General features: G+C 48.9%; 1 protein-coding gene across 3 annotated transcripts in view; it reads left to right on the top strand.

The window, feature by feature from the left end:
• The window catches only part of FAM193A (family with sequence similarity 193 member A), a 170,148-nt gene that overhangs the window by 119,712 nt on the left and 25,045 nt on the right, over positions 1-25,391 (top strand). For all 3 annotated transcript variants that reach the window (XM_057546530.1, XM_057546529.1, XM_057546531.1), the window contains 10 exons: positions 387-464; positions 2,045-2,157; positions 2,292-2,534; positions 4,884-5,037; positions 5,152-5,331; positions 10,624-10,875; positions 20,670-20,868; positions 21,836-22,108; positions 23,647-23,920; positions 24,525-24,708. In XM_057546530.1, coding sequence (XP_057402513.1) covers positions 387-464; positions 2,045-2,157; positions 2,292-2,534; positions 4,884-5,037; positions 5,152-5,331; positions 10,624-10,875; positions 20,670-20,868; positions 21,836-22,108; positions 23,647-23,920; positions 24,525-24,708 — 1,950 coding nt within the window. The remainder of the gene's footprint in view (positions 1-386; positions 465-2,044; positions 2,158-2,291; positions 2,535-4,883; positions 5,038-5,151; positions 5,332-10,623; positions 10,876-20,669; positions 20,869-21,835; positions 22,109-23,646; positions 23,921-24,524; positions 24,709-25,391) is intronic.

The raw sequence follows: 25,391 nt of genomic DNA, 5'->3' as shown, positions 1-25,391 counted from the left end.
CCCTCCGCAGCCCGTGGTGCCTGCTGTGGCACTCAGGGTGACGTCCCCGAGGCTCACACTTCACGTGCAGGGCCCCTCGTGGTGGTTCAGTGAACCGTGACTGTCCACTCACCGCATTGACAGATCCACCTCTGATATGTTAATTTCTCTTTAAAATCTGAACTCCTCGCTGTGTTTTTCATGCAAGAAAAGCATTTGCGATGATTTTGAGCGAGTCATGTGAGGCTCTGAGATCGAGTATCAGGTAGCGTTTCTGTAGTGCTGCAGCTTCTGTCTGCAGACGCGGTCTCTCGTATATATCATTTTAAAAATCTCCCCGTGAAAATGTCCAGGGTAGCTCTTGCTGGTACTAAGACTTTTTGTTTTTTACATCCCCCATGAATTAGATGACGATGAAAACGAAGCAGCGCATGCTAACAGAAGACTGGGAGCTTTTTAAGCAAAGGCGCTTCGTGGAAGAGCAGGTGAGGCTGTGGGCCGGAGGGGCGGCTCACGGGAGTGGGAACTGCTCTCTGCGGGTGGGCGGCTCCCAGAGGCCAGCGCTTCAGCACCTCCCTGCGTGTTCTGCTCGCTGTTAATGGCAGTGGTGTAAACTGGCTTTCCTTCCGACTTCCTTCCTCCTGTATCCCTCAGGGGACACCCGCGTTTACAGAGCCGCCCGCTCGGGCCACAGCCACCCCTGAGTCCCCACAGACTCCTCCTAGGCGGGTGGCGTGTCCCCGGTTTACTCGCCAGGGTGCATACAGTGAAGTCGCAGGGCTGGGACTTGGTGCGCTCCGCGTGTGCCAGGGGCCGTGCCTTCGTCGTGGCTGCTGGCGGCCCCGGCGCACCCCTTCCTCCAGCGGCTCTTCCCCCCACCCCTCTGCCTGCCGCTTTGGCAGAACTCCCGGGGGCTGCGGTGTGGCGGTCTCGGGGCATTGGACTTCATTGGGAAACTTGCTTCCTGTGCATGTGCCGGCTTCTCTCCCAGTTAGTCTCCCTTGCCGGGCGTGCTCCCTTGGCCTTCCCTAGGTGTCGGTGGCCCCAGCCTCACCCGCACCCGTGGTCTTCTCTGGGCGCCACAGGTAGACAGAGGGCACCCGTGCTCCGCTCGCTCACCTGTGTGGCTTCTGTCCTGTCCCATGGCTCTCCTGGCCACCACCCACCCCATTGCCCAGGCCGGTCCGCAGGCTCCTTCTCTGAAATCCAGAGGCTCCCCGCTCCAGTGGAAGTCTAGGTGCTGCTTCCTAGGTGGTTCCCGGGTCCACCCCTTCTCCGTGCTCCACTGGCGTCCTCTCCAGCTGGCCTTCCTCACTGCTGCGTTCCTTCCCACCCGCCCACTGCCGTCTTTGTGCCGACTGTCCAGCTTCCATCGTGCCTCATAAACGTCTGTTTAACTCATGGGCGCCGGGTGCCACGGCTCTGTGTGCACAGGCCTGATGGCGGTGAGGCTGTTCCCCGAGGCTCAGCCCAGGCTCAGCAGCCTTCGAGAGTGTTGTGAGCGGACGCCCAGCTCAGCGCTCTTTGCGGGCCCGGAGGCCCTCCTTGCCTCTGACGGGATTGCCAGCACTGCGCCTGGGCCTTGCTGAGTCTGGGCACCTGCCGAGCAGCTTCCCCACCTCTCCAGCACGCTGAGCAGATCTCCCAGGGCACCTTGTGCATCACGGTTTTCAAGTTTGGTTTCTTGCCTGTCCCCTCTTCCAGAATCTAAGCTCCTTGAGGGCAGTGATTATCTCTACGTTCCTGGTACCTAGCAAGCACCAAGCCCATGGCAGATTCAGGGTAAAGGCTGGGTGTCTGCTGTGAGGGGCGCTGCAGCGTGTTTGCTGGTGAGGAAGCCTGTTAGGGGTTCCTGGTCCGTGGCCTGTGTCAGGGCCTCTCCCAGCCCCATGACAATGTGCGTCACACATCTGCGGCCCCTTTTCCTGGCCCTGCCCCACCTTAGGAAGCTGTGGTCATTGGTTCTGAGTGTGACACACACTACCATAATTACTGGAAAATATAAGCTGTGTCATGGGGCGGCGCGTCTTGCAAAACTAACCCGTTGTCTCGTGGTTTCCTCCAGCTGACGAATAAGAAGGCCGTCACTGGTGAGAACAGCTTCACAGACACCATGAGGCACGTGCTGTCGTCGCGACTGAGCATGCCCGACTGCCCCAACTGCAACTACAGGAGGAGGTGAGCCTGCGTGTGCGCGTAGCGGGCCTGCGGGACCCTCGCTGACCGCGCAGAGGGCCGGCACCGACCTCTAAAGAGCACGATCTGACCTCCTCTGTTGGCTGTCTCGGTAACTGTCCTTAATTCCCAATCAGATGTGCTTGCGACGACTGCAGCCTCTCGCACATCCTCACTTGTGGTATCATGGACCCCCCCGTCGCCGGCGACATCCACATTCACCAGCTGCCGCTCCAGGTGGACTCTGCTCCCGACTGCCTCTCTGAGATGCGCCCACCTAGCGTGTCATCGGCAAGCTCGGGGTCGGGTTCCAGCTCGCCCATTACAGTTCAGCAGCATCCCAGACTCATCCTCACAGACAACGGCTCTGCACCAACTTTGTAAGTCGTGACCTTGTCGTAAGGTTTCAGAAATTTAACTAATCCAATGATGAGAAATAGAGACAGTCATGTCTGCAGAAGTATGGATAGCATTATAGTGCTTTTCAAGAAAAAGGACCCTTCATTTTTCTAAAGAGCTTTTAAAACATGGAATCAGTAAGCCCAAACTTGGACACTGTTTCCTGACCTGCCTAAACGAAGGTGAATGAATAAATGCGGTAAGGCAAACGAACACACACATGTTGGTCTGCAAGGAAGTGTTTCCCGGCACCGGCCCGGGCCGCGCTTGTCGCATCACGGGTGGCCAGCCCGCTGCTCCTTCCGCCGCCTCGTCAGCCCAGCGTCCGTGCCTGGTCCATGTCTTGCTAGGAACTCAGATGATCCCTTTAGCAAGCGATTGAAAGGTTCTGTTCTCCGCGTCCCCACATTACCTAGAAGGGTGTTTTGCACAAGCGAGGTGGCTGTGCAGCTGTGGCCAGTTCACAGGGAGGGGAGGGGGCCCGTGTTTCTTTGGACTTGTGGCCGTGTCTCGTGTTGAGGCTGCCTGCTCTAGCTTCTGGGCAGGCTGCACGTGGGTGTATGTTTTTATTTAAGAAATAAAACATGCCTTCTGCATGTCACAGCGTGTGTGGGTGCCGGGAGCCCCGCGGAGGTGACCGGCCCCCCGGCCATGGCTCCCAGCGGAGGGACGGTGCCCCGCATTTCTCAGACTTCTCGCTTCGCCGTCTGGATTTCGCATGGTGACTCTGAGGCTTTCCTTCGGAGTCTTTCAGTTCTCAATATGGGTTTGGTCTCAAACACGAAGTAATTGTAAAGGGCTTGGCCTGAACTCCGTGACTCCTTTCACTGAACTCAAGGTGCTTCATAGCCGCAGAAGCCCTGTGCTCTCGGAGCCGGTGCAGAGTGTTGAGGGCTTCACAGCTAGCTGCCAGCTAGCTCATCACAGGAGCGTCCCGCAGTTCAGCGTGTGTAGTCAAATAAAAACTTACATTGGAAGAGTTCGCCCCGCTCCTGCGTCCTGGCAGCTGGCGCCAGCCGTGGCCTCCCACGCTGCGTTGAGTGGCGGAGCTGGGGCCACGCGCGGATGCTCTGGGCATCTGGCCGCCAGCACCTTGTGATCCGTGTCTTCCCGGGAGACACTGTGATCCGAGGACCTCCATGTGGACGCTGGTTCGTGTTGTCTCTCGTGGTGCGGCTTCTAAGTTGGTGAGATAGAAGCGTGGCGGTTCAGTCGCTGGGCTGCAGTGCTGTCTGGACTTCACGGGTTCCGGGGTCGCCTCCATCGCATGGCGCACGTGCTCTAGTTCCTTCGTCCCTGCACCTTGGCTTCCTCCTCTGGGTCGTGGCGATGCTGACAGCTCGGGAGCGGGTGTGCGTGCAGCCCAGGGCGAAGCCTGCTGCTACCGCAGGTGCAGTGGGCCCCCGGGAGGCCCGCTGGCCACTGTCCGTGCTTGCTGTGACGAGCTCCGGATGATAGCACATTGTAGCACGTTGACTCTTGTTTTCCTAAAAGCGGAAAAGAACCTGAGTTTGGCAATTCTGGACACTCTTCCCTAAAGCCAAAAGGTCTCCAGTTCTTAGGATTGTTCCTTCTGGAGGCCATTGAGTGTTGAGGCTCAAGGCGGACGTGGTGGCATGTTTACGTGGACCCATGGGGTGTCCGTTTACAGTCATGCCTTGAACCATGCACGCTGAGCCAGGAACTCTGCGCCAGCTCTTTTCATGTACCAGAAAGTCATACATTTTAAGTGGTCTTCATAGGCTCCAGCCTTGAAGTCTTCTTACTTTTTTTTGGTAGATATTGCATTTGCCCATCGCTTGGATGTCTTGCTAAAGCTGATAATTAAGATTATGACTGGACTTGGCCACAGCTGGCCTTGTAGTGAAAAATCTTGTAGTATTTTGTCACATAAGTGCCTTTAATGTTTTGTTCAGCTGGCTGTGTCTGAAATGTTGGCGGTTATAAAAACAAACGCTAAAGACCTACGGTTGTTCTCCGTACCCCTTTAATTATAATCAAAAATTGTGTCTGCTTGGAAGTGGCAGAGAGAACAGTTGTACACCAGGGCACTTCAACGTGAATAGATGTGTAACATCAATTAATCTGGTTAAATTTTGTGGTTTCCTTAATGTTTCTCCTTTTGGAGTCTTGTTTTCCGTTCTTCCAAATAGCGCAAATGGTAATCTCCCAGGCACTTCCTCTTGCGTTCAGGTTACTAGGAGGTGCTGCGGAGCAGGCGTGGCGCTCAGCGTAGCACCCCTGTGAGCGAGAGCAGGGTCTGCTTGGCGGGCGGTGCGCTCGCCATGCTCGCGGCCAGCGGCCTCGGGGTGACGTCTCTGCTTTCTCAGTTGTAGTGATGATGAAGATGTTGCACCGCTGTCAGCTAAATTTGCTGATATTTATCCGCTGAGTAACTATGATGATGCCGAGGTGGTGGCCAGCATGAATGGAATCCACGGTGAACTGAACGGCGGCGGGGAAAACATGGCCTTGAAGGATGAGGTATGGGCATGCGTCTTCATAGTGACAGTAAGTGACATCAGACGGTGTCTGGTGTTTCAGCTTCCTCCATTCTTCTGTTTCAAAAAGTGTAAATTACAAGGGTTGTTTTTAAAGTCCCCTCAGGTAAGCAGTACCAGCAGTAGTTCTTCAGAGGTTGATGACGAGGAGGCAGACGGCGAAAGTAGTGGGGAGCCCCCGGGAGCCCCGAAGGAAGACACAGCTCTAGGAAACGGGAGCCCTGGGAAGGAGGAAAGTAAAGTGGACAGTCCACCCCCGTCTTACTCAACTCAGCAGGTATGATTTTATTTTTTCGAACTTTGTTTTGCCGGAGGTCTCTTTTCTGCCTCTAGTTTCTCTAAACATGAGCGTTATTGAATACAGAATTATTTTATTTCGAAAAACTTCTGAAGATTAGACCTGGAGAGAGTCGAGGCATAGTTTCAAAATAAGCAAATGTGACTCGTACCCTCGCTTTAATCTTGTTCCTCTTTCCTGAATCTGTAATCGACACTATCTTGATTTTGCGGCACCACAGAGTAGCTCCAGATATTTGTGTTGTGGAGGTTTTTTGTCTGGGAAGGAAGGGAAGGGCTTTTTTTTAATGAAATGAAAGAGTGGAATGTTAAAATTTCAGAAAAGGTTGGTTTTGTAAGGGAGCTTTTTTTTCCCCGATAGGTATCTGTTTTTCTGTTAACCGAAGGTGCGGGTACCTTACCAGGCTATTATTTTTTCTTAGAGACTCAGAGTTTTATAATAGACGCTCAAGCAGTTTTTAAATGAAAGGAAGAACAAATGAAGGTCCAGGCTGATTAAAACCATTTTAATAGGTGGTGTAAATCTGCAGGAAAGGACACTAGAAGGTATTACTACCCTGCGAAGTCTCGCTCCCACCTCCTTCCTCATCTACCGGCTCCAGCGCCTGCTCACCCCCAGCCCCTAGTCCCAATACGTAACCAGTTTTACCTATTTAAAAATAGGTCCAGTGTTTATTCCAATGTTTATTTATGCAAATATAAACATTCTTCGCCTTTTCATGAAAAAGGCTTATAGTAATGCACACTCTGTTCTCTTCGCTGCCCAGCAATGTGTCCTGACCAGCTTCATCTGTACAGAGCTCACTTCCTCTTGCTCCGCTGCTGGTCTCTTTGTATTCCATCGTGTGGACGTGTCATAGTTTTGTTTTGTTTTCCTTTTTAGTCCCTGCTGATGGACATTTGTGTTTGCTTCCGTTTGTTTTCCCATCATAAACTATTCAGTGAGTAACCTTACATATCTGACATTTTATACTTACGCAGTTCTGTCCCTAGGAGCGGTCACCAGGGGTGGCTTTACCGGGTCAGAGCGTGATGCCCTCTGCTACCCCTGGAAGAGTTTTGAACTCTTGCCAGTCTGATAGATGAGAAGTGGTAACCCCGTGAGGTTTCAGTTTTCATTCCATTTTTTATGGGCAAAGTTGAGCATTCTGTCATATATTTAAGGGCCGTTTGGGTTGCATTTCCTTCTCTATCTTGTTTTTGAGTTTAATAATTCTTTGTGGGGACTTCCCTGGTAGTCCAGTGGCTAAGACTTCGCACTCCCAATGCAGGGGGCCCAGGTTCGATCCCTGGTCGGGGAACTAGATCCTGCGTGCCTCGACTAAGTGTCCACACACTGCAACTAAAGATCCCGCATACCGAAACGAAGATCCTGCATGCCACAACTAAGACCCAGCACCTCCAAATAAATAAATATTTTTTAAAAAAATGAGTTCTTTATATATTGGTACAAGTCATTTATCCAGTATGTGATCTACAAATATTTTCTTTTGGTCTGTGGTGTGTCTTAGTTTTTTTATGGTGTTTTTTGAAAAGCAAAAGTTATTAATTTTCATGCATTCCAGTTTATAAATTTTTTCTTTTATGAATCATGCTTTTGAAGTCATATCCAAGAAAATTTTACCTAATACAAAACTCTCTTTTCCTCTATAATATTTATAATTTTAGCTCTTACTTAGGTCTGTGGTCCATTTGACTCAGTTTTGCTTATGGTCTGAGGTTAGGGTCCAAATTCATCTGTTTGCATATTTGGGTATCCAGTTGTCCCAGTACCATTTGTTGAAAGGGCCATCCTTTCCCCTGTTGAATTGCATTGGCTATTTGTTGCAAATCAATTGACTATAAATGTATGGGTTAATGTCTGTACTCAGTATCCTGTTCATTTGATCTCTGCATCCTTAAACCCATATTCTACTTGACTGTTGCTTTATTGTAAGTTTGGAAATTGGGTAGGATCTGCCCTGCAGCTTGGTGGGGCCTTTTTCAAAATTGTTTAGGCTTTTCAAAGTCCTTTGCATTTCCATATACATTTTATTTTTTATTTTATTTATTATTATTATTATTATTATTATTTTATTATGTGTTTTTGTTTTTGTTTTTTGCCATACTGCATGGCTTGTGGGATCTTAGTTCCCTGACCAGGAATTGAACCTGGGCCGCCACAGTGAAAGCGCCGAGTCCTAACCACTGAACCACCAGGGAATTCCCCGTATACATTTTAGGAACAATTTGTTACCTTCTACAAAAAGACCTGCTTGGATTTTGATAGAGGTTGCATTGAATTCTTGAATATTTGATAGAATTCATCAGCAAAATCCTCTGGGCCTAATCTTTTATTTGTGGGATGATAAGGATCAATTTTGGGAAAATACAGTCTTAACAAAATTAAATCTGTCAGTCAGTGACCATGCTGTTTCCATTTATTTAGGTCATCTTTAATTTCTCTCAGCAGTTTTAAAAAATTTCTAGTCTGTGGTTCTCGAACATGTTTCTTAAATTTATTCTTAAGTATTAGATGTCTTTTGATTCTATAGTAAAGGTATTTTCTAATTTCAATTTTCAATTGATTGTTGGTAATATATAGAAATACAATAGATTCTTATATATTGATCTTGAATTCTGCAGCTTTACTAATAAACTTGTTCTAGAAAGGTTGATGTTTTGTGGTTTTGTTTTTGGGTTTTTTTTGGGGGGGGTAGATTACTTTGGACTTTATACATGCAAGATCATGTTGTCTGTGAATAAACAGTTTTACTTCTTCCTTTCCAATCTGGATTCTTTTAATTCCCTACTCTTGCCTTATTGAGCTAGCTAGAACCTCCAGTACAGTGTTGAATAGAAGTGGTACAAGCAGATGTCTTTGCTTATTCCCAGTCTTAGGGGGAAAGCATTCAGTCTTTGACCAGTAAAGTATGATGCTAGCTGTAGGTTTTTTGTAGATGTCCTTTGTCAAGTTGAGGAAATTCTGTTCTACTCCTAGTTTCTTGAGAGTTGTATCATGAACATGCATTGGGTTTTCCAGGTGCCTTCTCTGCATCTGTTGAGACGTCCGTGTGGTTTTCATCCTTTATTCTGTTACCGTGGTGTATCTCATCAAGTGATTTTCGTATGTTAAACCAACCTTGTGTTCCTGGGATAAATTCCACTTGCTCATGGCATATAGTCCCTTTTTCATATGTTGCTTTATTCGTTATTTTGTTAGGGTTTTTGCATCTGTGCTAATAAAAGATACTGGTCTATAGTTGTCCATCCTTATGATGTCTTTGTCTGGCTTTGGTATCAGGGTGATACGTGCCTCATAGAATGAGTTGGGAATTGTTTGTTCTGCCTATATTTTCTGAAGGAATTTGTCTAAGATTGAGGTTTCTTAAATATTTGATAGAATTCACAAGTGAAATCCCATGGGCCTGGTCTCTTTTTGTGGGAAATTTTGTAATTACTAATTCAAATTTTGTTTACTTACTACAGGTCTATTCAGATTTTCTGTTTCTTTTTGGGTTGAGTTTAATAACTTGTGTCTTTTTAGGAATTTATCCATTTCATCTAAGTTGTCTAATTTGATATCATATGGTTGTTTATTATACTCTCTTTTAATTCTGTAGAGTCTGTAGTGATGTTAATTCCTGATTTGGGTAATTTTGTTTACTCCTTTTTAACCCCCTCAGTCAGTCTGGCTATAGGTTTGTCCATTTTTGTAAATAACCAATTTTTGGTTTTGTTACTTTTCTCTGTTTGTCTCTTTTCTCTTTCATTGATTTCTGTTCTGATCTCCATTATTTCTTTCTATAGTCTTTGGGTTTGGTTTGTTCTGTTTCTAGCTTGTTGAATCTAAAGCTTAGATTACTGATTTTAGAGCTTCCAAATTTATTGAGACTTGTTTTATGGCCTAACGTGGTCTATCCTAGAGGTGCACTTGAAAATAATTTGTATTCTGCCCCTATTAGGTGGAGCGTCCTGTAAATGAAAGTTTGGTCAAGTTGATTGATAGCGTTAGTCAAGTCTTCTATATCCTTACTGATTTTCTATCTAGTTCTGAAAATTTTTGAGAGAGACATATTGAAGTCTTCAAGTATACCTTTTGGGTGGTCTATTCCTTTTTCAAATCTGCCAGTTTTTGACATGCATTTTGGGGCAGTGTTGTTGAATGTGTATCCATGTAATTATTGTTCTATCTCTCTAATATATTGGCCCTTTTGTCATTATGAACTGTTTCCCTGCTACTTATCTTAGACTATTTTGTCTAATATTCATACTCCACCTGTCTTCAGAGTACTGTTATGTTATATATTTTTTCAGCTCTTAATTTCAGCTTCTTTGTGTCTTTGAGTCTAAAATTTGCCTTCCAGTCTTTTAGTTTGGTTTCATATTTTTATCCTGTCCATCAGTCCTTGCTTTTTGTTTGAAATGAGTCATTTACATTTAATGTAATTATTGATGATATTTACATTTACAATTTTGCTGGTTATTTCTATATGTCTCATGTTTTTGGTACCTCTGTCCCTCCTTTACTTCCTTTTTTCATATCAAAGAAAATTTTAGTGTACCATTTTAATTCTGCTATTGATTCTTGAGTTATGTTTTTTTGTTTGTTTGTTTGTTTTAAAGTTTAGTTTTTTAAGGAGTGTGGGGAGTTGGGAATAGGAAGAGCCCTGGGCAAGAAGCCTAGACTCCTTCTGTTCTTACCTAAAAGTTCTAGCAGATTTGCATGAATAAACGCTTCTCAATTTGTTTTTTTCCTTTGGTTGATTTCCAGAGCCTCAAAACGATTGCCTTTGACAATTGTGTTCAGTTTTACACTTGTTTTGAGGGAGAAGAGTCACCGACTGCTTCATTCCACCTTAGCCGGAAGTCCCGTCTCTGGTGCATTTTGAAGACTCTCTATGTAACCATCCGTTAAGCAGTGTGAGCCCGGCGGAGCATGGCACCGGTGGTCTTGTTGTCCTTGGTCCCAGCTCCCTCTCTCCACTCTGCCATCCTGCCAGTCCCCTTGCCCCTGCTCAGACAGGCGCGGGACGCAGATGGGTGTCTGCTGCCTCAGCAGACACCCAGCTGGGGTGAGGTGCGCACCCCTTCCCTTTCAGGTCTCGTCAGTCCCAGTCCTGGGGGCCCTCGTGTACCTCACAGGAGGGACCCGCCAACCTGGGGTGTCAGGACGGGCCCTGCTGCCTTTGCATCTGCTGTGTGACTGGCTCTAATTCAGTCCATACAATTCTTTGTTTCCCTAAATACTAAATGCTCATTTACTAAATACTTCTTTTTTCTTTCCCTTTAGGCAGAACAAGCTCCAAACACTTGTGAATGTCATGTCTGTAAACAAGAGGCGTCTGGATTGACGCCGTCGGCGGTGACCGCTGGAGCCCTTCCTCCCGGCCACCAGTTCTTGAGCCCCGAGAAGCCCACACACCCCGCTCTGCATCTTTATCCCCACATCCATGGACATGTGCCCTTGCACGCCGTCCCACACCTGCCTCGCCCTCTCATCCACCCCACCTTGTACACAGCGCCCCCCTTCACACACAGTAAGGTAAGTCAGGGCAGAAAGGGCTGGAAAGCTCACCCGTCACTCAGACCTTGAGGGGTACATGTTTAAACAAACGGAAATCCGTCAATTGGCAGCTTGTGTAGGACAGCATCCACGCTTGATTGGAGGGTCTGTAAATGTTACCTTTTACCGTAATACCTTAAACTCTTAGAATTTTGAACCTTTCCACTTGTAAAAACCGTCATGAAAGTCATGGTTTATTCCTCCAGAATTAACTAGTACGTGAAGAGTTTTTCAGATGGTGCCGGAGTGACAGGTTGTGCTCGGGGACCTTCCACACAGGGCTTCTCCCCCCCCAGAGAGCAGATCAGTTCTCTACCCACAGCTTTTCGAGGCCTGGCTCTTTTTCTCAGTGTGGTGGGTAAAATAATTTGAATGTGACATGAGTCCTCTGACACTGGCTGGGCTCTACAGGGTCTAAAATGACCGTCCTCTAAGCACGAGACTGAGGACTTCTATGTAGAAAGGAACAAGCTTGAAGGAGGGACCCTGGGTGCCATGCGGTGGAAGCCCGCATGCCAGCAGGTGAGTGGGAGGGGCTGGGGGCAGACCGGGAGGCCTGGCCAGGAGAGTAGTGAGGGGCTGGGAAAGTGTGATTTGCGTGCATTTCTTCTCCGAGAACCTCAGGTTTATGTTTAGTATCTTAGACTTTGCAGTGAGATTTTCAGGTTAGTTTCGTTCTTTGTGCCTCTCTAGCTATTTTGAACTTACCTTTATTGACTCTTATCATGAAATTTTAGTTTTTGGTCACTTATTCTGCCTCGTGTTATTAGTTCTAGTCAGTAAAAAGTAGAATTTTCCCCAAACTCTACTGATAACGTTACTTAAAGCAGTGATTCTCCACTGGGAGAGAAAGGGAGGACGTGGCCTGGAAGGGGCTTTCTCAAGAAGGCCACACGTTGCCATAGCTGGGGAGTGGCACAGGCGAGAGAGTATAACCACTGGTTTATAACAGAGTGTAATCAGCTTGTCATGTTCTCTTATGATAAGTGCTTGGTGACCACTCACATTTATGCTTAAATTTTATTAGATTGAATTGCTCAATTTGAACACTTAATGACACCTTTGTTAATCGGGTGATTTTAAGTAGCATTATTCAGGTATGTATTCAAGGCCAGCCTATCTTCATGGTCTGCCCGATCCGCAGCCCTTGCCCTCTGGGTGAACGAGTGAGTTCGGGAAGCTGTTGGCTCCCCGTTCTTACCTGAATAGAGCTCCAGTTTCTAGTCCCTAGGGAACCACCCAGAGAAAAGGGTATAGAATGGTCTCTCATACTTTCTTGCTGGTGGAAGCTGTTCAAGAATTAGTTCCTAAAAATCTTCAAGTAAAGTAGTGAAGTTGATTATTCCCAAAGGCTATTGGGACCTCTAGTTAAAACTGATCTTTTCCCCCTGAATTTTGGCCTTTTCTTGGGACGTTATAAGTAGTCTATAGAAGGATAAAGGGGAAGGAGAACATTTCGGGGGAGCATCATCTGTATCGAAATCTATTTATTTGATACCCATTAAACTGTAATCCAGTAGATAGATGTGAAAGATTCGTGGCTGGAAAGGCAAATATGGAGGACAAGCTGTTAAGCTGTATTTCAGCCACATTGGTATTAACGTCAAGAGTATTCAAATAAGTTTAAAATACACTAGTTGGATGCCATTTTTATTTGGAAAAATGAGATGCATTTGACAGAATACTTCATTGGTACCTGGTATAAAAATGTTTGCTTTTCTAAACAATCTTACGTTGTCACTTAACCAGGTTTTGCAAAGTTGGTTTGTGTTATTGGAGTTCGTTTGACTTACTTGAGTACTGTGGCTGCGTCTGTACCTAAACGCGTCGTGTGTTCCCAGCCCCGTAGGAGATAGCAGAGAAGAAATGCGCTGTCTTAGGAGGACACAGACTCATCCTCAGCTCCGTCAGGGCAGGTTTCTCAGAGAGGCCAGCACCATTCAGCGTGATGGTCCACACACAGCTGGGAGGAGGGAGGTGGTGCTGAGTGTGGCGGGCAGCCGTCCCCGTTGAAGCTCTTCTGACCTGCTGGTGTTCCTGTGTTGTCAGGGCCTTTAGAAATTTCTGCTCTGGTTAAATGGCAGTTGTCGCCCTGAAGACTTTATGTCACTGTAGTTGTAATTCTTTTAATTCATACTTTTGCCATCGTGGGTAAATATATTTAGGACCTAAAATGCTTGGAATGAGCACTGTTAAAATTTTATTTTCTTGAAATTAGAAAAACTTGAAGACTATTTCTGTTTTCAGATGTCTTCGTACCAATGATACATTTCATTTGTATGTTCAGATGTGTTATTTGAAAGTTAAAAGTAGTTGCAGGAGGTAAATATAGTGATGAAATACTAGAGAAAAAATTAAAGCTGTAAGTGATAGGGAATTTAATTTCCAAATATTTGGGAATTCTCTAGCTATCTTTCTGTTACTGATTTCTACTTTAATTAAATTCTGGTCTGAGAGCATACACTGTATTTCTGTTCTTTCGAATTTGTTAAAGTGTGCTTTGTGGCCCAGAATGTGGTCTCTCTTGGTGAATGCTCCATGTTCCTTAAGAGGAATGCATAATCTGCTGTTTTTGGATCAAGTAGCAGTTGATTGATGGTGCTGTTGAGTTCAGGTGTGTCCTTACTGATCCCTCCCTGCTGGATCTCCCCGTTTCTGATGGGGGAAGGTTGAGGTCTGCAGCTATAATAGTGGATCCACCTGTTTCTCCTGGCAGCTCTGTCAGGCTTTGCCTCATGTAGTTTGATGCTCTTTTGTTAGGTGCTTGCATGTTTAGGATTGTTAAATGTTCTTGGAGAGTTGACCCTTTATTATTAAGTAGTGGCCCTCTTTATCCCTGGTAACTTTCCTTGCTCTGCAGTCAGCTCCATCTGCAGTTAGTGTAGCTCCACCAGCTCTCGATTAGTGTTCCGTGGTGTATCTCTCCCCACCCACCACTCACAGTAGGTTTCTTGTAGACAGGTATCCTGGGATCTTGGGGTTTTTGGGAGGGGGGAAGGTTCTTGTTGTTTAATATGCTCTGATAATCTCTGTATTGTCATTGGTGTATTTAGACCATTCACTTTTGAAGTCGTTCTTTTATGTGTTTGGATTGATAGCAACCATGTTTGTAACTGTTTTCTATTTGTTATCAGAGGCTTCTTTTTCTGCCTCCTCCACTTTTAATTGAGCATTTTCTGATTCCATTTTATCTCCTCTTAGCATATTAATTATGCCTTTTTTTCAATTTTCGCAGTTGTATTAGAACATACATTTTAACTAATCTAAGTCCCTGTTCAGATACCACTATTCTGCTTTATATGTAGCATAGGTACTTTTTAACAGATTATTCCCAATTCCTCCCTCCCATTCCTTGTGACATTGCTGTCATTATTTTCATTTATCCATATATTAATCACCGAGTACACTGTTACTACTTCAAACAAAGTTATTTTTTAGATCAATTAATAATAAGAAAAATAAGAGATTTTATTTTACTTGTATTTATTCCTTCTCCATTGCTCTCCCTTTCTTTATGTAGATCCAAATTTCTGACCTATATTATCTTCCTTCTGCCTGAAGAGAATCTTTTAACATTTCTTGCAGGGCAGGTCTGCTGGAGATGAGTTCCCTCAGTTTTTGTTTGTCTGAGGAAGTCATTATTTCTCCTTCACTTTTGAAGGATAATTTCGCTGGATACAGAATTCTAGGTTGGTGGGGTTTTTTTTTCTTTGAACACTTAAAACAGTTAACTCCACTCTTCTTGCTTGCATGGTTTTCAATGAGATGTCCTCTGTGATTGCGTTCCTCGTTCTGTAGGTGCAGGGGTTTCTCCCCCCACCCAACCCCACCCGCTTAGGCTGCTTTCAAAAGTTTCTCGTTGTCTTTGGTTTTCTGCAGTTTGAATACGATACGCCCAGGTGTGGATTTTGCAGGTATCTATTCTATTTGGTGTCCTCCGAGCTTCCTGGGTCTGTGGTTTGGTGTCTGTTGTGAGTCTGGGATGTTATTGGCTGTCGCTCCTTCAGGTGTTTCTCCTGCCTGTTGTGCCTCTCCTTCCAGACTCCAGGCACCATATTGAAATGTCTTCTGAAATTGCCCCACAGCTCTTGGACATTTTGTTCTATTTTTTTGGTCATTGTTGGTGGTGGTTTTTTGGGGGTTTTGTTTGTTTGTTTAAATTCTTGTTTCTCTTTGCATTTCAGTTTGAAAAGTTTCTCTTGACCTATCTTGAAGCTCATTGATTCTTTTCTTGGCTGTGTCCAGTCTGCCGATTCTTAGTTTCTCTTACAGTGTTTTTTTATTTCTAGCATTTCTTTTTGATTCTTTCTTAGAATCTCTCTGCCCATGTTACCCATTTGTTCATGCATGTTGTGTACCTTTCCCGTCAGAGCCCTCAGCATATGAGTAATTTTAAATTCCTGTCTGATGATTCTCAGCCATTTTATCTTGTTTGTATTCCCTCTTAACTGCTCTGCTGTCTCTCCCTGGACCTCTGGTTAGACCTTCTCATCCTGCACGTCATACCTGATGGTCTCTCCGTACCTGAAATGCGTCTCCTTGTCTCTCAGTGTGTTCTGAGAACTTTTTTTGGATCAGTCTTCCAGTTAAGTGGTTCTCTATAATTGGGTCTAACCTGCCCCTTAAGTTTGAGTTTTTAATCCCACCTGTAATTCTTATTTCTAAGCTTTAATTTATTTATTTTTCAAATATGTTAGAAACTTTTTATATTCCCTTGTTCCTTGATCACTTTTTCTTTCATCTTTCCTCTCTTTAAGCATTTTACACATAGTTATTCTGTGTTTGAATGAAACCTTGAGGATCTAAATCTGTTTTTATCATGAGATCATGTTTTGTTCAGCAGGTGCTGAATGGGGGTGCTTCCTCAAGAGAGGGTTCGCATTTGCTGGTGCAAAGGTGCCAGCAGGGAGCTGACCCCCTGGGACCCTCTAGCTCCCCTTGTCTCCAGCTCTCCTTCCTCCTGTGGGACCACACCCATCCCCTCCTCACGGTGACGATGGCGCACACGTCCCCAGGGCAGCCATCCCTTCCCACACCTCCACTGGGTCCTGTTTTTCTTGCCATGTTCCTGTCGGTTCTTTGTGGACCGTTTCCCTTGCTTTCTCCATAGCTCAGCCCTTTGTTACAAAAGTGTTTGGTGCCGTTCATCTGGGACGTAGAGTGAAGTGTCCCCCCTCACTGGACCAAACCCGAGGAGGGAGAACTTACGGCCTTAGAGGTGAGCACATGGGCCACACCTCCCGCTCCCCAACAGAGCAGGCTTCCCTGCTGCGCGTGGCCCGGGAGCAGCGCTCGAGGCTTCCAGCTTTAAGCCCTGTGTCCTTTCCATCTGGAGAACGTGTTAGGAAGCCATTGCCCCATTAGGGAGGGCCTGGAACTGAAGGGGGACACATGTCTTGAAGTCTCCACGGGCGCATAAGGGTTATTTGGAAATGGTCAGTGAGTTCGGTGCATTGAGCGGAGCCCGGTGACGTGACTCCCCCGTGGCTGTGGGCCTGTGGACCTGTCGCCCCTCCCTGGGTTACTTGTGTGCAACCACTGCAGAAGTGTCTCATAAACGTGGTACAAGTGTACGTTCAGTTGGAATTCGAGGGAGAAAAATGCTGTGTGGAAAATAGGGACATAAATAGATTGCCATCTGGGGGTCATGTTGTGACCTGTGATCTGCGTTTCATTTCAGAGGCAGAGTTCAGTTCTTCTGACCCTACGACACGGCAAAACAGAGGTGGGGCTTTGCCTCGTCTTCTCTGGCAGGAGCGCTGAAGAGCCTCTGGGCAGAGCGCAGGGCGGAGGGGTCATCACGCTCCTGCTCGCTGGGGTATAAGTGGACCCTCGTGTCTGCGTGCTGGGCGTCCCGGCCTCCCCCGCCCGCGCGCAGCGGCTCAGCCTCGTGCGCTCTCGGCTCCGTGCTCGTGGCGTCTGGGGGGACATCTGGGTGTGAGACGGGCTGGGTCTGAGGTTCCTGCATAAACGCAGAGGCGTGCATGCTGAGGGCATCAGTGTGTGTGTGTGTCGGAGCTTCCACTGAAAGCAAAATTTTGCTTTCCCGTGAGTCAGTTTTGTCTCAAAGAGGAGAACAATTGAGAACTTCTGTTAATTGACGCCATGTGGATTTGTATAAAGATTGAAATCAGTGTTCCAATTTAATAGCGTTATCTACATGTTGAGAGGCTTATTTTGTGCTTAAATCATTAGTGTTTTTACGGAGGCATGGCCCCAAAATGGTCTGGGTGACAGGTGCCTGTTTTTTCCCTGAAGGAAACCCATAGCTATGGAAGTCAGCAGGCGTCTTGTGCAGAAGCATTCATACAAATACAGCTTGCTTGTTACGGACCCCTGCTCCCTTTGTTCTCTACAGCTGGGCCTCCTGTTTTGAGTAGACGGGCTTCTGAAGAAGTGTGTGAATCAGATGCATAGAATCGCTAACTTATGTCTCCAATATAACAGTTCCACGGCTACATCCCCTTATTCCGCCAAGTTAAATTCTGCCCGACATTTATTGAACATCCAGTATGTGCCAGGCCCTGTGCTACATGCTAGAAAAATAAAAACCGGTTAGTCCCAGTCCTTGTTTTCAGAGACCTCGCAGTCTAAAGAGAAGACAAAAACACAGTCAAATTTGAAAACTCAAAATACTATGACGCACCTTAATAGGAATTGTAGATGCGGAGTAGGAAAGTAACACTGAAGAAGGAGAACTCCCCGAGCCTGTGGGGTGGGTTTGCGGAGAGGTGATGCTCGGGTACCAGGAGTCCTGAAGGATGAGCAAAACCTCTCTGGAAAGACGCAGGCGGTGGCTCCCGGTGGTCAGCCAGGCTTTCCCCAGGAGGAAGGAGCTAGCAACGCTTGGCCGTGCCCGAGGGTCTCCGAAGTTCTTGAGTAGCTTCCGAGCCCTCAGCGTGCTTCTGCTGTTCCAAGCTGCTTCTCAGAGCTTGACGTGGTGAGCGAGCGGCTGCTTCCCACCTGTCAGGTATGTCTGCCCTTAGCAGAAGGTCTTCAAGACTAAGAAACCTTCTTCCATTTGATCGTTAGTTTTCATCCGTCCCTTCTCAGCAAAGCAGCTCTTAGTTTGTCACTTCTTTGCGGAAACTGACATCTGTTGAAATACAGGCTTCTTGTCCTCGCCCTTTGCCCCTGGGGCGACTCTGCCAGGACAGCTGGTCCAGGCTTCTGCTTTGGTCCTGGGCGTCCAGTCCAGCCCCGTTTCTTCCCACTTTCAAATCCTGAGTCCGCTCCAGCCTCACCCTCCGCCTTTGTCTCTCTGAGCCCCTTGAGGGTCAGCGGGTGCGCTAAGCTGCTCAGCGGCCCGAGCTGAGGGAGGGAAGCGGGGGCGGCAGTGGGGTGGGGGGCTGGCTCGTGTCTAGGGAGACCCACTTCAGCACTCAGGAAATGCCTCCTTTGGGCCCGGCCATACGCTAAACCCTTGACATGCACCGTCTGGCTTAATTCTTACCACGTCCCCTGGAGGTAGGTATTTCCAAATGACAGATGAGAAAACTAAAGCACAAAAAGATTGAGTAATTTGCCTGAGGTCACACAGCTAGTAAAGGGCGAGCTGGCCCTGGACCCCTCAGACTGGGCAGCCCGGAACGTCCAGCTCCGTCACTGGCCACGCCTCCCAGGGGTGGAGCCAGAGGCAGCAGCTCTGACCTGAGCGCAGTCTCAGCTCAGACGTGGCCGGCCTGGAGCTCCCGAGCCCTCCCCTTCCTCCCCACCTGCCCCGCCAGCGCTCCAGCCCTCCCCGGCCCCTTACTAACTGCTCTCCGCGTCATCCTTTCCCCTCTGGCTCCTTCACCAGGTTGCCGCAGATCCATGTTTCTAGTCAGCTGACCAGACCATCTCGCCCTGCTGCGCAGAAGCCTCTGTGGCTCCTCAGCCCCTTCAGGACGGAGGTCACACGGAGCTGTCTCTGCTGTGGCCCTGCAGCCCGTCAGGCTGTGGCGCGTTTGTCCCGGGACATCGGCCGTCCCTGTGCGCTGACCCTTCCCTCCGACCCTCTGCCCAGCCAGGCCCTCAGGGCTCTGCCAGACCATCACCGCTCCTGGGAAGCATCCCCAAACCCTCCCACTTGAGCTTACGGCACTCACTGCTCATTCCTGTGTCCTCAGGGACGTTGCCAGCACAGACCTGTAGCTCCTCTGCGTGGGCCTGGGCACACACCTGCAGAGGGAAGGCCGTGTGCTGCATCAGCGAGATGCCGGGGGCGGCAGGGCCAGGATCCAGGTGGCCCCGTCCCCTTGCAGCTTAACGTAATTTGAGGCAAGGCAGACGTTCAACCAATAGGTTAAAGATAAGTCTTGAACTATGACTGTCGTAAGTGCTGAGAGGGAAAATTATGGACTTCAGTGTGTTTGATGGGACGGCCCACCGTGGTCTGGGTGCTGGGTGGTGAGAGCAAAGGCAGTGATGGCTTCTCCGAGGACGTGACATCTAGGCTGTGGCCAGTAGGATAAATGTAAGTCAGCAAGGTCTGAGCTGAGATTAGGACCTCCTAGAAAGTGGACACAGTGTGAGCCAAGTTGTGGGTCAAGAAGTAGCTTGGAGTTTGAGGACCAAGGAGAGACCCGTGTGTCCAGGGGCTTCGTGAGCAGGAAGGACGGGGGAGGCCGGCCATGTTCAGGACTTTGGGTTTTACGTCAGAGCAGTGGGAGACCAGTGGCACAGCCGAAGGGCGGGAGTGACGCCCTCCTACTCACATTCCATGAGCCCACTCTGGCTGCAGTGGGGAAGACTGCTGGGGGTATGGGGGGCGGGGGCAGGGGGCTGTGAGATGGGGGCCAAGGCGGGGGAGGGCCCAGGACGTGTGCAGGGAGCAGCTGACGGCCAGTCACCCCATAAATGTGTGGACCCAGCGCCCTCCCTTGGCACCTTAAGACAAGGGTCTTCCCCTCCCCGCCCCGGGGAGGGTGGGTTTAGAGCTCAATGTAGAATCCATCTTTTCTTCACACTTACACTGCACTTTGTCCAAGTGTGAGGGAACAGTGTTAAGAGCTGACCATTTTAATGAGTGATTCCAAAGTTGACTTTGTGGCGAGCAGGGGCTACTCTTCGTTGCGGTGCGCGGTGATTTTTAAAATGTCAGATGAGAATAAGCCACAGGAACAGATCTCATGCAAATGGGACTCATTTAAAATGAGGCTAGGGGGCTTCCCTGGTGGCGCAGTGGTTAAGAATCCGCCTGCCAATGCAGGGGACATGGGTTCAAGCCCTGGCCCGGGAAGATCCCACATGCTGCGGAGCAACTAAGCCCGTGCGCCACAACTACTGAGCCCGCTCTAGAGCCCGCAAGCCACAACTACTGAAGCCCGCATGCCTAGAGCCTGTGCTCCGCAACAAGAGAAGCCACCGCAGTGAGAGGCCCGCGCACCGCAACGAAGAGTAGCCCCTGCTCGCCCCAACTAGAGAAAGCCCGCGCACAGCAACGAAGACCCAACGCAGCCAAAAATAAAAACAAATAAATAAATTTATTTAAAAAAATAAAATGAAATGTGACTAGGGAGGAATGTTAGAAGTCACTGAGTTGTCTAAAGTTTGTCTGATGTATTCCTTGAGCATCAGTTGCTTTTAAAATCTACATCTGGTTCAAATTTGCCCCGTCACGTACAGCCTCGTAAATAACCAAGTAAGCCTCTGCGAGATGTGCTCCCCGGAACACCTGTTCACGGCAGGCGTATCCCACAAGGTTTCAGTAATGACTTGTCTGTTTGTAGTTTAACTACTTAGGTAAATAGTATATTAATTTTGATATATGATTAGAACATTTTTTTTTGTAGGCTTTACCGCCAGCACCTGTTCAGAATCACACAAATAAACATCAGGTATTCAATGCATCTCTTCAAGACCATATTTATCCGAGCTGTTTTGGGAATACTCCAGAGTGGAATAGTTCTAAATTTATAAGTCTTTGGGGATCAGAAGTGATGAATGATAAGAACTGGAATCCTGGCACTTTCTTGCCAGATACAATTTCTGGTAAGGAACTCATTAAAACTTTCTTAAAGTCTAAAATGATCTGTGCTGAGTGGATTGCCCTCTCTGTTGCTGCAGTTCCCCAGCAGGGGCCCGGGCTGCTGCTTCCCCTCACCTCCACCTCTGGCAGGAGGCCCCTTGGCCCCATCAGGCTGTTCCACCCACCCATGTCTGCCGCCAGGAGCGGAGCAAGGCTCTGGGCTTGGCGGCCCATTGCCGGCACAGGAGCCGGACGGGCCTCGGACACTGGGTCTTTCCCGCCCCAGGGCTGCTGAGCGTCTTGGCTCCAGGGGGCAGTGTTGGGCCTTTGGTTCTCGAGCATTGGTGACCAGCAGACCTCGACCCGGTGCAGCAGGGTGGTGTGGCTTGAATGCTATGACTTACGTTCCTTTTCTCTCTTTCTGCACTGACCCTACATGGGACCTGTCCCCTCTAACAAGCACCTTCCTCCTTGCGGCCTCAACTGCTGAGGTACAGCTGTTTCTTCAGTGGCAGGGCAGGGCACGCCTGAAGAGGGGTTGGTACCTCTGCCTCATCTCTGTCTTCACGTGGTCAGAGCCCGTGGTGGTCCCACACCCCCGCCCCTGCATGTGCTGAGAACAGCAAGCTAGACTTGACATCTGGTCTGTGCTTAGAAAGGGTTTCTAACTGTGTGACCTTGGGCAAGTTGCTTAGCCTCTCTGAGCCTCAGTTTCTTCATCTTCAGGATAGGAATGATAGTACTAAGCTCAGAAAGTAGTTTTAAGACATTCAGTAACTTTTGGAAAGCACCTAGCACAGGAATTGGCACATAGTAGGTGCTCAATAAATTTTTCTTCTAAGATGAAAGCTAGTTGACTAGTGTCATCCCATTGGAATACTAACTTCAGTAGCAGCCCCAGTGTTCATAGTTTAGTCAGCAGATGTCCTTTAGGTTTTAGCTAAATGCTCTTTCTTTTAGAAGCCTTAATTTTCCCATTCTTCTCTGAAGGGAATGACATATTAGGGCCAACACTCTCAGAAACAAGACCTGAAGCTCTTCCACCTCCATCTAGCAATGAAACGCCTGCAGTTCCGGATAGTAAAGAGAAAAAAAATGCCGCGAAAAAGAAATGTTTGTACAATTTCCAAGATGCTTTTATGGAAGCAAACAAGGTTGTGATGGCCACGTCGTCAGCCACCTCCTCCGTGTCCTGCACGGCCACCACGGTGCAGTCGAGCAACAGCCAGTTCAGAGTGTCGTCCAAGAGACCGCCCTCCCTAGGTAAGGCCCACCAGCTCGCAGGGACCCTCGGGGCTGGCGCTGCAGATTCGCTCCTTCTTCCTCAGCATCTCCGTAATTCCCTTTCACTCGGCCTGGCCAGAGATGTCAGTGTAATTAACACCTAAGGATGCTCATGCACAAAGAGCATGTCCTCTAGGACTCCGATGAGGATTTTACTGTCACACTGACACCCTCCAGGGCTTTGCCACACGGTGTCCTGCCTTTCCTCTCTGCGCTTCTTGTTCTGTGGTAGGAAGAGGTCGTTGCTTTCTGAACACGTGGAGGAATTTTTTGGCATCTGAAAGTAGAAGCCTCATGGAGAGTCAGCTGGTGGGGCTGCTGACCAGCCCGAGATGCAGCCCCTGCTGCCGTGCAGATCACTGGTGCGGAGGTGGTGTCGCTGTCACACTCTGATCTGAGCATAGTGAAGAGGGGGCTTGAAAGCAAGGGGGCAGTCAGAGACCAGTGGCAAATGTCAAAGGGACACGGGAGCCGGATCAGAGAGGGAGGCCTCACTAGCCAAAGTTAGGACTGTTTGAGCATTGGAAAGAATAAGGGAACTGATTGTAGCACGCAACTGAAGTCGAGAATCCTTCGGGATGCTCAAAAGAGGGAGTCGGGTGGGAAGCTGTCTGGGTAGAAGCCTGCTGCTGACTGTGTGTGCAAGACCGATACAGACAGAAGGCCACTCTGCAGCCAGCCGGTGACAGGGGGCCCAGGTAAGCATCCTCATGGGCGTTAGGACGTTGGATCTCAGTTTGGGGAATGCAGTAGTGCCGGTGTCTGGGAGCAGCACCCACAGGTGACTGGCAGATTGCAAAGGGAAGCTAAGGTGCCGACTGCCCCCTGCACACCTGATCAGATGTAGCCTCACCGACAGGAGCAAACACGTTAGGTGCTTCCTGTGCAATCAGGTGGGAAGATCCAACATAACCTTTGCAGGATTCGTGCGTAGAATATTTCAGCTAAATCAGACATGAGACTGTAAATCCAGAATTGTGGACAGCTGGCCTCAACTCAAAAAATGTCAGCATTGTGAAAGGAAAAAAAGAAAGTTTAAAAGATGCTGGGTTGGAGGAAAAGCCGCTGAGGACTGTGGGAGAGGCCGGAAGTCTGGATGGGGTTGTACGTGAGATGAGAATGTCACCTCGAGGTTAATTGTCTGTAGTTGGCGCTGGTGTCGAGGTTTTACGGCAAAGCGTGCATGTTCTCAGGAGTCCGGGCTGGAATGTTTAGGAGTGAGTGCAGCTTGCTTCCACATGTTAAGCCACCAATAAATTGTGTGTGTGTGTGTGTGTGTGTGTGTGTGTGAGAGAGAGAGAGAGAGAGAAAGTAAATATAACAAAATAGTAAATAGTCTTGAATCTAGGTGAAGGGTGTATGGGTATTCTTTGTACTAGTCCTTCAAGTTTTTTATAGATTTGAACATTTTCAGACCAAAAGTTGGTTTAAAAAAAAAAAAAAGTGTTAACTTAGAGAAGCCTGAACGTCTGCCTGACCTTGGCCACTGGCAGTGACTCTGGCATCTCTAAACGCAGGTGACGTCTTTCACGGCATCAACAAGGAGGACCACAGGCACGGGGTGCCGGCGGCCCCGAGGAACAGCCCCACAGGCCTGGTGCCGCTTCCCGCCCTCCCTCCCGCCGCCCTCTCTCCAGCCTCCGCGCCTCACCTTGCCGGTCTCGCAGCCCCGTCCTTCCCCAAAACGGCCGCCACCTCTCCCGGGTTTGCGGATTCACGCAAGAGCTTCTGTCCTGCTCCCGTGGCCCCCACCACAGACGGCTCCGTCAGCGCGCCTCCCAGCGTCTGCAGGTGAGCCCGGGCCGGCGGGGGAGGCCGGCGCGCTTCAGAATGGGTGCTGTGCCGTGCGACCTAACCACCTAACCCTGCAGGACCGCCCGAGACGCTCCGGCGCCTGGGGCCTCGCAGCTCACCAGCCGGGGACCGGCAGCGGGGAGGGGCGGGCTCCCGTCTCGGCCCGTTCCGCAGAGCCCAGGGCCACTGTGGGTCTGTGCGCAGACCGCCGGCAGCGGCAGGGGGGCCCGTGGGTGTTTTGAAGTCACGTTTGTTACACACTGAGCAAAGAACAATGCAACGGACGCTCGACAGCTTTCTTTAAAAAGTCAGTGTTCGTTACCTTTGAACTTGCCGCCACTCCCCCGCCCTGACATCCCCCAGGATGAAATGGTGGCGGGAGGGACAGTGGAGAGGCCGTGTGTGTGCACCTGAGAAGCCCCTCTGGGTGTGCCCGCCGGCCTGCGCCTGTCCCACCTGCACGGCCCCTGGGTCGTGCAGGCCCCCACGCCTCGTTGGCGAGGGCAGGCTGGTCGGAAAGAACAGCCTCGGCCACCGCTCGCCATGCTCGCGCCCCTTGAGGGGCAGGCTGCTTGCTGACGGGCCCTGTGCGGTTTTGCAGCGACCCCGACTGTGAAGGGCATCGCTGCGAGAACGGCGTCTATGACCCGCAGCAGGACGATGGGGACGAGACCGCGGACGAGGACAGCTGCTCCGAGCACAGCTCCAGCACCTCCACCTCCACCAACCAGAAGGAGGGCAAGTACTGTGACTGCTGCTACTGCGAGTTCTTCGGGCACGGCGGGGTAAGCGCCTGGGCCGCTCCCCTGCCGGAGGGCCTCCGGGGGGAGGGGCAGGTGCCCGAGAGCGCACTTAAGTGCGTAACATTAGTGTTTCGCCATGGAGGTTTGTAAATTGCGTGTTTAAATTAGAGTTGTAAAATGTGCAAACTCCTTTGCAAGAATAATGCACCAGGTTGAATTCAGGGTATGGTTTCACTGTGTGTAAAGCGTTATTTGCGAGCATAATTAAAATCAAGATACGGTCTAAAACAGTGGTTCCACTTCTAGGTTGTAGTTGTCGTAAAGAAATAATGACACGTATTTGCCCAAAGTTAGTTTTGAGTATTTCATCTCTGCATTTTTGCATTTGATTGTGATTTTTAAAACAGTTGATGAGATAGGACCTGCTAACTACCCAGGCGTGGGAATTGTTGAGTCCACACAATGGACAGCCTGTACAGGCGGATTCCTCTTGCTCGACTGCACAGTACATTGAGACACATCCATACTGTGTGGTGTCCCAGGACAGTCGTTTCATCCGTACAAGCAAGTGTCAGCCATGGTGTCTGGGGGTGGGTGGTGGGAAGAGCAGGGGCTGGGAGTTGTTCTTTTTCTGCTTTAGTCCTCTCCGCATTTCCTAAACTCATGCAGGTGTTTTTAGTAGTCAGTGAGAAGTCTTTTCAGCCCTGAAAAGGAAACCGGCGAGG

Source organism: Balaenoptera acutorostrata, chromosome 5 (genome assembly GCF_949987535.1).
Source record: "Balaenoptera acutorostrata chromosome 5, mBalAcu1.1, whole genome shotgun sequence".
NCBI classification, from domain to species: Eukaryota; Metazoa; Chordata; class Mammalia; order Artiodactyla; family Balaenopteridae; genus Balaenoptera; species Balaenoptera acutorostrata.
Note: the sequence above shows the minus strand (reverse complement) of the source record. Positions and strands in the feature narration are given on the sequence as shown.